Source organism: Perca fluviatilis, chromosome 11 (genome assembly GCF_010015445.1).
Source record: "Perca fluviatilis chromosome 11, GENO_Pfluv_1.0, whole genome shotgun sequence".
NCBI lineage: Eukaryota > Metazoa > Chordata > Actinopteri > Perciformes > Percidae > Perca > Perca fluviatilis.
In genome coordinates, this window is record NC_053122.1 from 4,289,398 (window position 1) to 4,302,974 (window position 13,577).

Below are 13,577 nucleotides of genomic sequence, written 5' to 3' on the forward strand. Positions count from 1 at the left end.
TGTTGAAAATAATAACAATAATGAAAGCTGAATATATGGTTTCAAGGACAAACAATATGAATGTGCGTACAGCAGAAGCAGCCAAGACACCGAGGTTAAATTAAAAATGTTTTTTTATAAATGTTAAAGGAGAAAAGAGCCACGTGCCAAAGGGTACTACGCAAGAAGGTTAGTCTGGGGACAACCTTCACCCACAGGAATAGATGGGAATATGGGAATCTATTAGGAGCATCGGCCATTAAAGGTGTAGTTTGAAGTAAACTGTTGAAATAGATAGCTTGGAGTGTGTGAGGACAAAAAGTATAAAGGAGGAGTTTGTACACATGGTTATCTTCCTTTCTAGGAGAGAAACCTTGGCATATACATTTGGTGCATGTCAACTGTTCTTCCTTTCATGAAAGTTTCTTTGGTTGCTGGGTGAATAAAGCTGCAATCGTCTGAACTCATTGTATTCAGCATTTGTTCAAGTCTTCATCTCATTTCCAGATATTCCCCATATATCAACTGGAAACCCGAATGCTCAAATTAATTAATTGGTATGAGTACTAGGGGTGTGAATCTTCACCGGCCTCACGATTCGATTACAATTATTCTGTCAACAATTCGAAATTATTCGATATCCCTTTGCATCACGATGCGTCTCCTCCTCAATATTATTATTTATTGCTACATGTGGTTTTCATCAACAGATTCAAGCAGTCAGATATATATAAACTCCCCTTTTTAATTGTATCTGCTCTTAACTCTCCTGTTGTCCTCGGGTCAAATTTGACCCATTTTCAAAAAGCTTCTATGTCAGAAATTGGGGTTTTCTTTCAACCAAATTGTCAAAAAAATAAATAACGTGGTTGGTTCCATACATTGCTCTTCACAAGTAAAATAAATGATCAGTTCACTACTTTCATTGAATTTGAAATTGAATTTTTTTATAAAAAAAAACTTTGAAAAAAGTGTTAAAAATGATGAAAAATATTCAAAAACGTGGGGGGAGTGACAAAAACATTTGAAAAAGTAACAAAAGCAGCAATAATGGATTATGGTCTGTCACTGAATTATCTAGGTACGCATCGCGATGCAATGATTCATATCAACACCCCTAAGGAGTACTGTAAACTTAAAACACAAATTACTGAGTTTTTGGACTTAATATTTCATATTTTTTGAGATTTACTGATAATATTTGAGTTGGCTTAATTAGTTCTTTAATTTAACTGTAATCAAAAAATACAAGTAAACGTTACTCCAAATATTTAAGCTCTAACAAACTCAGACTGATTGCTTTCATTTTTTTGAGTACTGCTTACATATTCGGGTTTACATTGTATTTGCAACACAATTAAATATAAGTTTGTTAGAAAAATATGAAGATACAATGTTGGTAAAGCAGAAGCAGCCAAGACGCAGAGGTTAAATTAAAAAGAGCTTTTTTTAAATAAATGTAAGAGGAGAAAAGAGCCCTAACCCTAACGTACGTTACATTAGGTCCATAAAATGTATTAAATTAAAATATGACCGAAAACATACCCTAGTCACCTGAAAATATGAACAAAAATCTGCTTAATTATCAAGAATAACATCTTTTCTTGATGTTTAATTCATAAATACAGATTTATAGTTTATTACAAAGCTTCAAACAGAAAGAGATTAGTAGTTGATTAGTTTGAAGGCATGTTAGCACTCTTAATAAAACCCTGATGAGACATTAAAGGTCACATATTATGCAAAATGCACTTTTTCATGTCTTTTCAACATAAATGTGTCCCCAGTGTGACTAAAGACCCCCCAAACTATGAGAAATAAACCTTCCTCTCTGTATTTCTCCTGCTCCACCTTCCAGTAAATGTGTGTGCCAGCAGGCTGTTTGAATTAGCCTCCCCTTTGGACGTCCTGCAGGGAGCAGTTTAACACAACACCTCCTACCAGCCCTGCATCCAAGTGACTGACAGACTGCCCCCGCCCACTGAAACCTAACAGTTATTACACCTAAACAACTTGCGGTCCGCTATATTCTTCCATTACTAACGCCAGCTATGTAAGAAGAAGATGTCTAAAGCAAGAGCAAAGCCAACACATTCTCACTCCCATCTCGTAAAATACGGACGCTTGGTCCGGTGCCTATGGTGTTGTTATTGACGCTAAAAGTCTCCTTTAGGCGTCATATTTAGACGCGCTTTATCTAAACGCGCTGGGTCGGGACTATTGGCGTCCCTTTTGATGCAGTTAGATTTAGGAAAAGATGGTGGGTGGGCTTATAAAAGGTACGTTTAAGTGACACGTGGGACAAGAACGGGATTTAGGTAAAGAAGAACGGGACAGTCCTGGGTGAAAGGCCTGTGTTGTTCGACCCATTCACTCCCCCAACCAACCTCCCCTACAAGGAATTTCAGTCTTTCATACTACTCTCTACTGCTGTCTCCCCACATACTACTCTCTACTGTTGTCTCTCTACATACTACTCTCTACTGTTGTCTCTCTACATACTACTCTCTACTGCTGTCTCCCTACATACTACTCTCTACTGTTGTCTCTCTACATACTACTCTCTACTGTTGTCTCTCTACATACTACTCTCTACTGCTGTCTCTCTACATACTACTCTCTACTGCTGTCTCTCTACATACTACTCTCTACTGTTGTCTCTCTACATACTACTCTCTACTGTTGTCTCTCTACATACTACTCTCTATTGTTGTCTCTCTACATACTACTCTCTACTGTTGTCTCTCTACATACTACTCTCTACTGTTGTCTCTCTACATACTACTCTCTATTGTTGTCTCTCTACATACTACTCTCTACTGTTGTCTCTCTACATACTACTCTCTACTGTTGTCTCTCTACATACTACTCTCTATTGTTGTCTCTCTACATACTACTCTCTACTGCTGTCTCTCTACTGTTGTCTCTCTACATACTACTCTCTACTGCTGTCTTTCTACGTACTACTCTCTACTGTTGTCTCTTTACATACTACTCTCTACTGCTGTCTTTCTACATACTACTCTCTACTGTTGTCTCTCTACATACTACTCTCTACTGCTGTCTCTCTACATACTACTCTCTACTGCTGTCTCATACTACTCTCTACTGTTGTCTCTCTACATACTACTCTCTACTGTTGTCTCTTTACATATTACTCTCTACTGCTGTCTTTCTACATACTACTCTCTACTGTTTTATCTCTACATACTACTCTCTACCGTTGTCTCTCTTAATACTACGTCATCTTAAAGCACTGTGTAGCGGTGATTTTTGGGTGATTTTTGCATCGTGTCTGACGCTGACAGCCACTGACTAAGCGTCCGTATTTTATTAGTTTGCAGTGAGAACGAGTTGGCAAAACACGCTGTTCTGTTGTTGGCTGCTACAACCCACAAAAGAGTCTGTATGGCCTCCCATTGTCTGAGGAATGTAAGACACAATGGATTCATTTCATTTTTGATGGAGATGTCCCCACAACAACTCCAAATAATATGTGTGTGTGCAAGTCATTTCACCTCTGACTGCTTTCTGGGCCAGTTTTAGTTTGTGGTTCTGCATCCTTGAGGTCTAAGAAACCCGTTGAATTAATTTAATTCACCATAAAACATTTGCAGCTTTTTATTGTTCTTCTTTCTTCCCATTTGATCCCCGAGTGATGATAGCTGAGGACTGATTTATGTTTGCTATAATTATAATAAACATATTTGATCCTGTGTTGATGTGATTTGTTGCAGATGACGAGGGTTCAGCCTCCGACGTCGGGAAGAAGTTCACCAAGTGCAGCACGTGTAAATACGGAGCCGAGTGTGACGAAGACTCGGAGGACGTCTGGTGAGAGTTTGTACTTTATGGGCCTGATACGAAGCCAATATCAACGTAAGATTCTCTGCAGCTGGAAGGCCTGAAACTGTGAAAATCGTTCACAGAGGGTGTCAGTTTGGGGGGAAACAACCTGGCGAGCTTTTTTCACACTTTTAGCGTCCTTAACTTAGAGACACAACAACCACATCTGGATCAATTGTTCTCTAGACACCTGACTTTGAACTTGGTAGAAGTTGCAACTTTCAAGCACTATTAAAAGCAAGGTTATGACCCAAATTAACTTGGTGTCCAATTGAGACAACTGTTTGCCCTTTATTCACACTTTTAAGGGCTGCATACAACAACAAATTACATATTTTATGTCATCTTCAATATCTCCAGATCAATACAGTGTAAAGACTTATGTATTTTTCCGGGGAAAAAATCTAAATAGTTTTATATCTGTGTTAGTTACAGTCTTTATTGTTTTGTTTCCCCTGATTGCCAAGACTTGGGGGAACAGTTCCTCCAAAGCCCAGAAGTCTAAAACATTATTGTTCTCTGTGTGATGTCAATGCATTTCTGCGAGATTCAATTTCCGTTTAGTTTAGTCTTTTGTCTTTATAGTCACATAACAATTTCAGGGAAATTATTTAGTCGCAGTTGCTCACGGTCACATTCAAGATAAAATAAGAGTGAGAAAAAAGCAAGTCAATAAGTGTATACAGTAAATAAGTAACAAATCTACAATAAGACATGAATAAAAACATGAAGTAGAAGTAAATCAGATTAGGTTAAAAAGATTGTTTGTATGGATTCTATTGTATTATAGAATTACTGATATGTAATGCTATTGTAGTGCAGTGTACAGTACGAATACAAGTAGCAGCAGTGAATAAATAAATAACACCTTTGTTCATGTAGCTGATAACTATTGCAGAAATTATTGTCCAATTTACCAGTTTTAACTCTAAGGGCCCTATTTTAACTATCCAAGCGCACGGTGTGAAGCACCTGGTCCAGGTGAGTTTAGGGCGTGTCCAAATCCACTTTTGCTAGTTTGACGGCAGTAAAAAAGAGTCTGTGTGCCGGGCGCCTGGTTCTAAAGGGTTGTCCTTAGTGTCTTCATTAATCAGAGGTGTGTTTTGGGCGTAACATGCAATCAACCAATCAGAGATCATCTCCCATTCCCTTTAAAGGAACACGCCGACTTATTGGGAATTTAGCTTATTCACCGTAACCAGCATAAGCTTAGCCCAGCAAAGATCCTGCAGGTAACTGGTTCCAACTAGCCTACTGCTCCAAATTGTGACAAAATAACTCCAACATGTTCCTGTTCACATGTTGTGATTTGTAGAGTCACAGCGTGTACAAAAAACAACGTAACATGAGACACAGCCGTCTTCTAACCGTAAAAAAAACAGGAACTATATTCTCAGACAGGCTTGCTGCGAGCATATCACTCCGCCCAAGTACTATATTCTTCCGCCTGAGAATATAGTTCCCAGTTTGTTTACGGTTAGAAGATGGCTGTGTCTCATGTTACGTTATTTTTGTACCCCACTTTAACAAATCACAACATGTAAATAGGAACATGTTGGTGTTATTTTGTCACTTATTCGGAGCAGTAGGATTACTGGAACCATTCACCTGCATGTTCTGTTATGGGCTGATGCCGCTGGAGACATCAGACAGCTTTACAGCACGCACAGAGATGAGAAGGGTATGTATGGACTTGTCTTACTCTGGGGGTTACGGTGAATAAGATAAATTCCCAATAAGTCGGCGTGTTCCTTTAAAAGCCAGGCGCGTTTGGACCTTGGAGCATTGCTGTTATGATGGAGGATTTGCACCGTAATATTTTTATGTGTAACAAGTTAATGACGTAGAAAATAAAATATGAACAAAGGTTAAAATCCAAAAGAAATCACAGGAAAAACTCCAAGGCACTCTTTTATAGTCACGGCTTAGTCATGTTAAAAAGTTATGAAAGGTAAAAGTGTTTTAGGGACTTTAGGAAAGTTGTAATCCTAACCAAATATAAAGAAGTTGTGAAGTTGTGATCGAACGTTGTTAAAAAAATAGACCTTTGAGTGAGTTCTTTTGAAGATTTTAATCCAGCTATGAGTTGTATCTTTTACACGTTTGAAAAAAAAAAAGGCCTTTAGACTTGTGAACTTTTATCTTTCTGCGGTAAATTAATGATCTGTGTCTTCATTTAGAAGTCTGTAAAATGTGCTTCAGCTAATGATTTACCGCTGATGAAAAACGTAGTCTACTCCGGCTCCAGACTGCAGACAGAAACAACATTCATTTTCCTGACACATAAACTCCTTCTTCTTCTTCTTCTTCTCTCTCCAGGTGCATATGTAACATCGACTGCAGCGGGCACAATGAGAACCCGGTGTGCGCCACCGACGGGAACTCCTACAACAACCCGTGTCTGGTCCGAGAGGCCTCATGTATGAAGCAGGAGCAGATCGACGTCAAACACCTGGGCAGGTGCCCCGGTAAGACTGAGCCTCATCAAGCACATCTTCTACGCTCAATTTTATTCCAGTTTATTTATAGTATCAAATCTAGGGATGCACCGCATCCAGATTTTTTGGGTTCGGCCGAATACCGAATCCACTGGTTAAAGTTTCCCATGGCATGAAAATTTCACTTTATGAGGGTTTTTTAACATTAATATGAGTCCCCCCAGCCTGCCTATGGCCCCCCAGTGGCTAGAAATGGTGATAGGTGTAAACCGAGCCCTGGGTATCCTGCTCTGCCTTTGAGAAAATGAAAGCTCAGATGGACCAATCAGGAATCTTCTCCTTATGAGGTCATAAAGAGCAAGGTTACCTCTCATTCTCTGCTTTGACCGCCCAGAGAATTTGGCCTACCCATGAGAGAGAGACTTTAGATACAGTATTAGGGGACCACTAAGGTCTATATAAAAGAGACTTCAGATACAGTATTAGGGGACCACTAAGGTCTATATAAAAGAGACTTCAGATACAGTATTAGGGGACCACTAAGGCCTATATAAAAGAGACTTCAGATACAGTATTAGGGGACCACTAAGGTCTATATAAAAGAGACTTCAGATACAGTATTAGGGGACCACTAAGGTCTATATAAAAGCATCCAAAAAGCACCATGACCTTTAACATTCTGCCGAATCTGAACCCGAATACCGAATCCTCCTCCCATCCTCAGTCCATGAACACAGTAAACACATGAATGAAGTAAACAGGGACTGTCCTTCCTTTGCCGTACCTGAAGTTGCTGCATTCTGGCTGCTGTCTGGAGATTCCTTCGTGCTCAACTCGTATTCTTTCACATGTTTCAGACCAGATGTTGTAACAGCGGCCATGTTGTGTATAGTTTAGGGTCCTCGCCACCACCAGACAAATCAGCATTGAACAGATTGAACATGTAGCTGGACTTGAATGGTCTTCTTTTGACTGAAAGTTCTGCCAAACAACAACTTTCTCTGCTCACCAGATCCATGTCCACTTCCTCACAGCCTACTGCATTGAACGCTCCAAACCCCGTCAAAAAGCCTAATATTCGGCCGAATCGGAAGCCGAATCCTGGATTCGGTGCATCCCTAATCAAATCATAATAAGAGTTATCTCAAGACACTTCACAGATAGAGTAGGTCTAGACCACACTCTATAATTTATAAAGACCCCTCAATTATAACAAATAACAGCAAAAATCATATTCGAAGTTCGTTTGTTTATTAATATTAATATTCAAATATATTTGAATATTTATTAATAATATTTTGACCATTAAATGCCTTCAGAAATACCTTTATTTTTATCAAACTTAACTTGTAAATGTGTATCAGTCAATGTCAATAGCCAGACGATGTTTTCAGAAAAAAATACTATTTAATATTATTAAAAGTCAGACCCTGGATTAAACACAAACAGTATGCTTTCGACAGGAAGTTCTGAGCTTTCAGTTAATACTTGTGCGTTGGTGTGTGCATCAAGCCAGCGTGTGTGTGTGTGTGTGTGTGTGTGTGTGTGTGTGTGTGTGTGTGGGGAGTGTGTGTGTGTGTGTGTTGCCGTGACATGTAGTTACATTTGGAAATGCGTGAAAAAGCCTCGGAATCTGAATTGAAAACAAGCAAACACATTTACAAAAAAATAATGCCAAAAAATTAAATATTAAGAGCTGCCTAATATTCGTTCAAATATCATTATTTTTTTTAAATATTCAAATTATATTCGAGTAACGAAGTTCGGAGTCAAAGCCCTAGAAAACATAGGGTCCAGGTTAAAAAATGACCTGCAGCAAAGTGACGCAGGTCAGAGTTGAACCTCTTTTATATGGGCGCGCGCTCTACCAGGTGAGCTACTCAAGCGCCTAATTTGTGCTGTTTTTGTGCCGTTTTCTCGTGTCGTATCTGCGGTTTGTCGTTCGTCTTCGTAGCTTTCCACAAGCTGCAGAAAACTCGACACGTGTGCAGCTAAACGAGGCCGTTACTGACAGTAAATCCATTTCTCTCTGATTTGATTCTGAGAGCAGTTTGATTCCTCTGGATTCAGTTTGCTGAAGCGTTGACCTTTGACCTCAACCGGAGTGAGTCTGAGAGCAGATATCAGCGGATAAATCCTCACCGCTGACGCCTCCATCACCCCTTGATTGAGTCCAAATTGTAAAATTGCATCAGCCAGGCTTGTTGGGCGCCATAGCCTGGGTGGGTTATGGTTATGAGAGAAGCCCAATAAACCACTGACTCTGAGAGACTGTTTACAGATCTGGCTTCTTCCTTTCACAGACATATTTACTGACATTTCTCTCTCTTTTATCATTCCTTTCTTTCTTTGTTCATCTTTCCTTCCCCCCTTTACTTTCCTATGTCCTTTCTTCCTTCTTTCCCTCCGTATGTGGTTTCTTCTCTCCCTCTTTACTTCTTTCTCTTTGCTCTTATTTGTCTTTAGTTTCTCCTTCTTTGCTGCTTTCTATCTTTGTGTCCTTTCTTTTTCCTTCCTTCCTTCCTTCCTTCCTTCCTTCCTTCCTTCCTTCCTTCCTTCCTTCCTTCCTTCCTTCCTCCCTCCCTCCCTTCCTTCCTTCCTTCCTTCCTTCCACCCTTCCTTCCACCCTCCCTCCCTTCCTCCATTCCTTCCTCCCTCCCTCCGTTCCTCCCTTCCTTTCTCCCTCCCTCCCTTCCTTCCTTCCTTCCCTTCTTCCTTCCATCTTCTCTTCCTTCCTTCCTCCTTCCTACCCTCCTTCCCTCCCTCCCTCCTTCCTTCCTCCCTCCTCCCTCCTTTTCCTCCTTCCTTCCTTCCTTCCTCCCTCCCTCCATTCCTCCCTCCCTTCCTCCCTCCTTTCCTTTATCCCCTAAAACTCAAAAGTTTCCATTCAACGACTCTAGACTTTCCTACGCGTCAGTCAGATGTGACTCCTCCCTGAGTCCCAGCGTTTCCTCCTCCCGTTGCTGTTGAACAGTATTTACCGCTGCAGACAGCGATCATTATTCCACATTAAGTTGCTGATGTAGTGAGATGCAGGATGGATGTTGTTCCACTGCGGCTGAACGCTGCTGACTGCAGACTGTGACCGTTTCATCTCCGCCATAAATCAGCCTCGTTACTGAAACCGTGTCAGACAAACCAACGCGTCTAATCGCCAACATTTTCAATTAACCCACAAACCAAGCATGCAGTCGGCTTCCACACGCCATTAGTCCACACGACGCAGAGGAGTTTACTGGGTCCAGACTAGAGCTGTAATCGGGCCTTAAAAGTCAGGCCCGACAAGGCCCGATCCCGACAAGTACATTTTGATTGACAGCTTTTTAAAAGCCCGAACCCTCGTTATTCAAATGTGCGCACGCACACAGCCACTGGCTCATTATTCTCATTATGCACATGGTCAAAAGTTTTCCACATCTCAGACTTAACTTTCTTTGCCGGTGCAACTGAAGCGTAAATCGCCAGAGGCCAGCCTCCATTTCACCTCCTCAGCATCCATTTTCACGCTAATCGAAACGCATCACCTGACCTCTCATTTGCTGCGCAACCAGGAGCGCAAGCCAGAGCCTGGCCTGAGCACCGAAATTAAGGCCGAACCCGACGGGACAAGATCTTCAGCTCTAGTCCAGACTAGAAGAAAAAAACATCTCTTGGCGTGGCTTGGTAGAGTTGCATTTCCCTCCCGACTCATGTCCTGGTTCTCCTTCTCCGTAAACAACACGAAATCAAGGAGAGGGTTAACTTCTCCTGCTGCAGATTTCCCACCGTGGTCAGAAAGAACAGGGGAGACTCTTTGGTTCTCTCACTAGGACTCTAGTGAGCCTGGGTCTGTCCCAGGTTTCTACCTAAAAGGGAGTTTTTCCTCGCCACTGCTTGCTCTTGGTGGAATTACTGGAAATGTTGGGTCTTTGTAAATTATAGAGTGGTCTAGACCTACTCTATCTGTAAAGTGTCCTGAGATAACTTTTGTTATGATTTGATACTAGAAATACAATTGAATTGAATAGAGTCACTACTGACTCTGAAGATAATCACCATCACTCTCTCACACACTCTACCACACACACACACAAGCACACACACACACACACACACACAAACACACACACACACACACACACACACGCTGGTTATTCTCTTAAAGAGATCGACACACAAACCAACACACAAGTATAAACTTCAGACCCCTTATGTAGGCTACACCAAAAATTCAATCTGAGAGTAGTATTTTTACAGTGTGGTATTAGTACTTTTACTGCAGTAAAGGATCTGAATACTTCTCCCAGCTCTGGCTGAGAGACGTCACGTTCTCCTGAAGATTTGTATAGTGTCTGAGACGAGAAGGGAGTGTTTGATACAAAGCTCATTTGCAGTCCCAGTTTGCTGTCTGATGTTAGTCAGAGTCTGTGTGTGCCAACCCCCCTGAGCCCTCTCCGTCTCTGTCCGCCCTCCGAGTTTCTTCTGAGATCTGATTTATGTTGATAGACTCACCTTGGATCACAAAGTATCGTCTTTCCAGAGGCACTCGCTCAATAGTTTGGGCTTTAAAGGTCCTGTGGCATGCTGCTTTTTGGATGCTTTTATATAGACCTTATTGGTCCCCTAATACTATATCTGAAGTCTCTTTTATATAGACCTTAGTGGTCCCCTAATACTGTATCTGAAGTCTCTTTTATATAGACCTTAGTGGTCCCCTAATACTGTATCTGAAGTCTCTTTTATATAGACCTTAGTGGTCCCCTAATACTGTATCTGAAGTCTCTTTTATATAGACCTTAGTGGTCCCCTAATACTATATCTGAAGTCTCTATTATATAGACCTTAGTGGTCCCCTAATACTGTATCTGAAGTCTCTTTTATATAGACCTTAGTGGTCCCCTAATACTGTATCTGAAGTCTCTTTTATATAGGCCTTAGTGGTCCCCTAATACTGTATCTGAAGTCTCTTTTATATAGGCCTTAGTGGCGCCCTAATACTGTATCTGAAGTCTCTTTTATATAGGCCTTAGTGGTCCCCTAATACTGTATCTGAAGTCTCTTTTATATAGACCTTAGTGGTCCCCTAATACTGTATCTGAAGTCTCTTTTATATAGACCTTAGTGGTCCCCTAATACTGTATCTGAAGTCTCTTTTATATAGACCTTAGTGGTCCCCTAATACTGTATCTGAAGTCTCTTTTATATAGACCTTAGTGGTCCCCTAATACTGTATTTGAAGTTTCTTTCCCGAAATTCTCTCCTATATGATGTCATGAGATCATATAGCGCAATCAACTCTCTCGCGCCACGCATTTCAAAGTACGTATTACAGCTACGGTAGCATTCACGCTTCAAAAAGCTGGTCTCTTGCTCTTTTCAATATCCTTTTTCATTTGCAAATGCAAATGTAATATTTCAAACCAAAAGGACTACTTGGAATTGATGGTACCAATTGATGGAAGTTTGTGAACTGGCAACACAGATTTTGATAATGAACAACTAAACACATTAAACACTGGGCCTTTTAACTACTAATCAAAATAATTCATAATTTCTGCTTTTTTAAACTCAGAAATTAGGTTTAATTTCATGTAATTGAGGGTTATATACCATGAAATCCAAAAAGAAGTGTGAAACTATAGCGGTAATAAGGTGAAGAATGAAGTTGGCTAACAAGCAGTAACACAGTATTTGGTGATCGTTTAAACTTCCTAAAGAGGCCAAACAGACGGCGGTGCATGGGCGACAGAAGGGTTAAGATGGCCGCTGGCCAAGCGTCTGATTGGCTCGTGAAGGCGGCGGGTGGGCGGAGTATATGTGGGTGTCTGGCACCCTGAGGTGAAGAGCACCTGCCCTCTCTCCTGATCCGCCCGTCTCGTGCCAACATTTCACCGAAAACACCAGAGAGCAAATTCAAAGGGTTTGGTTTTAACACAGCAAAAACATAAAGGGCTCGGTATCGTTTCTGGAAGAGAAAACGGCAAAATCCAAAAGCTTTCTTTCTTTCACACTGTCTTCCTAACGTGGCAGTCACTACTTTGTTCAGTTCGCTCTAGTTTAATGATCCATTAGACAAATAAACTTTATCAGCTTTACACCACAGGTGTCAAACTAAAGGCCTGCTGCATCTAGGCAGCCCAGTCTCATGGCAGCACGTGAAATTGGAGGAATTATTGGAATTATTGGGTAAATTATGGAGTGTGGTCTAGACCTACTCTATCTGTAAAGTGTCTCAAGATAACACTTGTTATGATTTGATACTATAAATTGAATTGAATTGAATTGAAATGGTCACGTTATGTAATCTGTTGATACGTGTTCACGGGGAATGTTTTTGTAATTTTTGTCGTGGTGGCCAGTAGGGCTGGGCGATGTGGAGAAAATCAAATATCACGATATTTTCGACCAAATACCTCGATATCGATACCGCAACGCAACAGGACGCTCTCACGAGGCTAGTAACGCTCAGCCATCACCGGAAAAGTGACTTCACCGGTCACCGTCGGAAACAGCGCCGTCACTTTGTCCATTTCTTTAACTGTCTATGGTTAAAACATGCTTTTAAAACACCCCAAAAACTAAAAGCCCTGACGCTGGGGTGTGTGTGTGCATGTGTGTACTGACAGCGTTGGTTGTCGTCCACTATGAATCGCTACATGCGAAGGATCGACTACCGTCTGTCTGTCTGTCTGCCTGTCTGTCTGTCTGTCTGCCTGTCTGTCTGTCGGGCTGTAATCATGTCTGTCTCATTGCTGTCGTTTGCTCCACATCAGAGTCTGACTGACAGCTTTCACACCGGCCTAAACAGAGCGCAATAACCGGGCAAACGCACCAAAAAGCAATCGTGAAATATCCCAAAATGTTGGAGCACGAAGGCCATGCAGGGACCGAATGGTTTGAGATTCTGTTCACTCTTTTCTCACATCTGCAGATTGTTACATAATCAGCGATTTATTTCTCTTTCATGCGGCATTTTCACTCTGTGTATTCTTTGGCAACACAAAGAGAGATGGGGGGGAGGTGATGATGATAGGGATGAGAGAGGGAGGGAGGGATGGATGGATGGATGGATGGATGGATGGATGGATGGATGGATGGATGGATGGGGGGAGGAAGAGACGAAGACAGAGAGAAGGAGAGAGTTTTGTCAATATTTCCTCAGGAATGATGAAGCATTAAAAATGGATGAGTGTGTGTTAGTGCCTTTGTGTGTTTCAGTTGTATGTGTGTGTGTGTGTGTGTGTGTGTGTGTGTGTGTGTGTATGCGTGTGTGTGCCTTTGTGTATTTCAGTTGTACCTCCGTGTGCGTGTGTGTGTGTGTGTGTGTGTGTGTGT

The 13,577-nt window shown here is 41.3% G+C and overlaps 1 protein-coding gene across 1 annotated transcript in view; it reads left to right on the plus strand.

Moving 5' to 3' along the window:
• Positions 1–13,577, plus strand: part of tmeff1a (transmembrane protein with EGF-like and two follistatin-like domains 1a) — a 111,458-nt gene that overhangs the window by 77,274 nt on the left and 20,607 nt on the right. The window contains exons 6-7 of the mRNA XM_039816105.1: positions 3,717–3,813; positions 6,145–6,293. Of these exons, the coding sequence (XP_039672039.1) occupies positions 3,717–3,813; positions 6,145–6,293 (246 nt within the window). The remainder of the gene's footprint in view (positions 1–3,716; positions 3,814–6,144; positions 6,294–13,577) is intronic.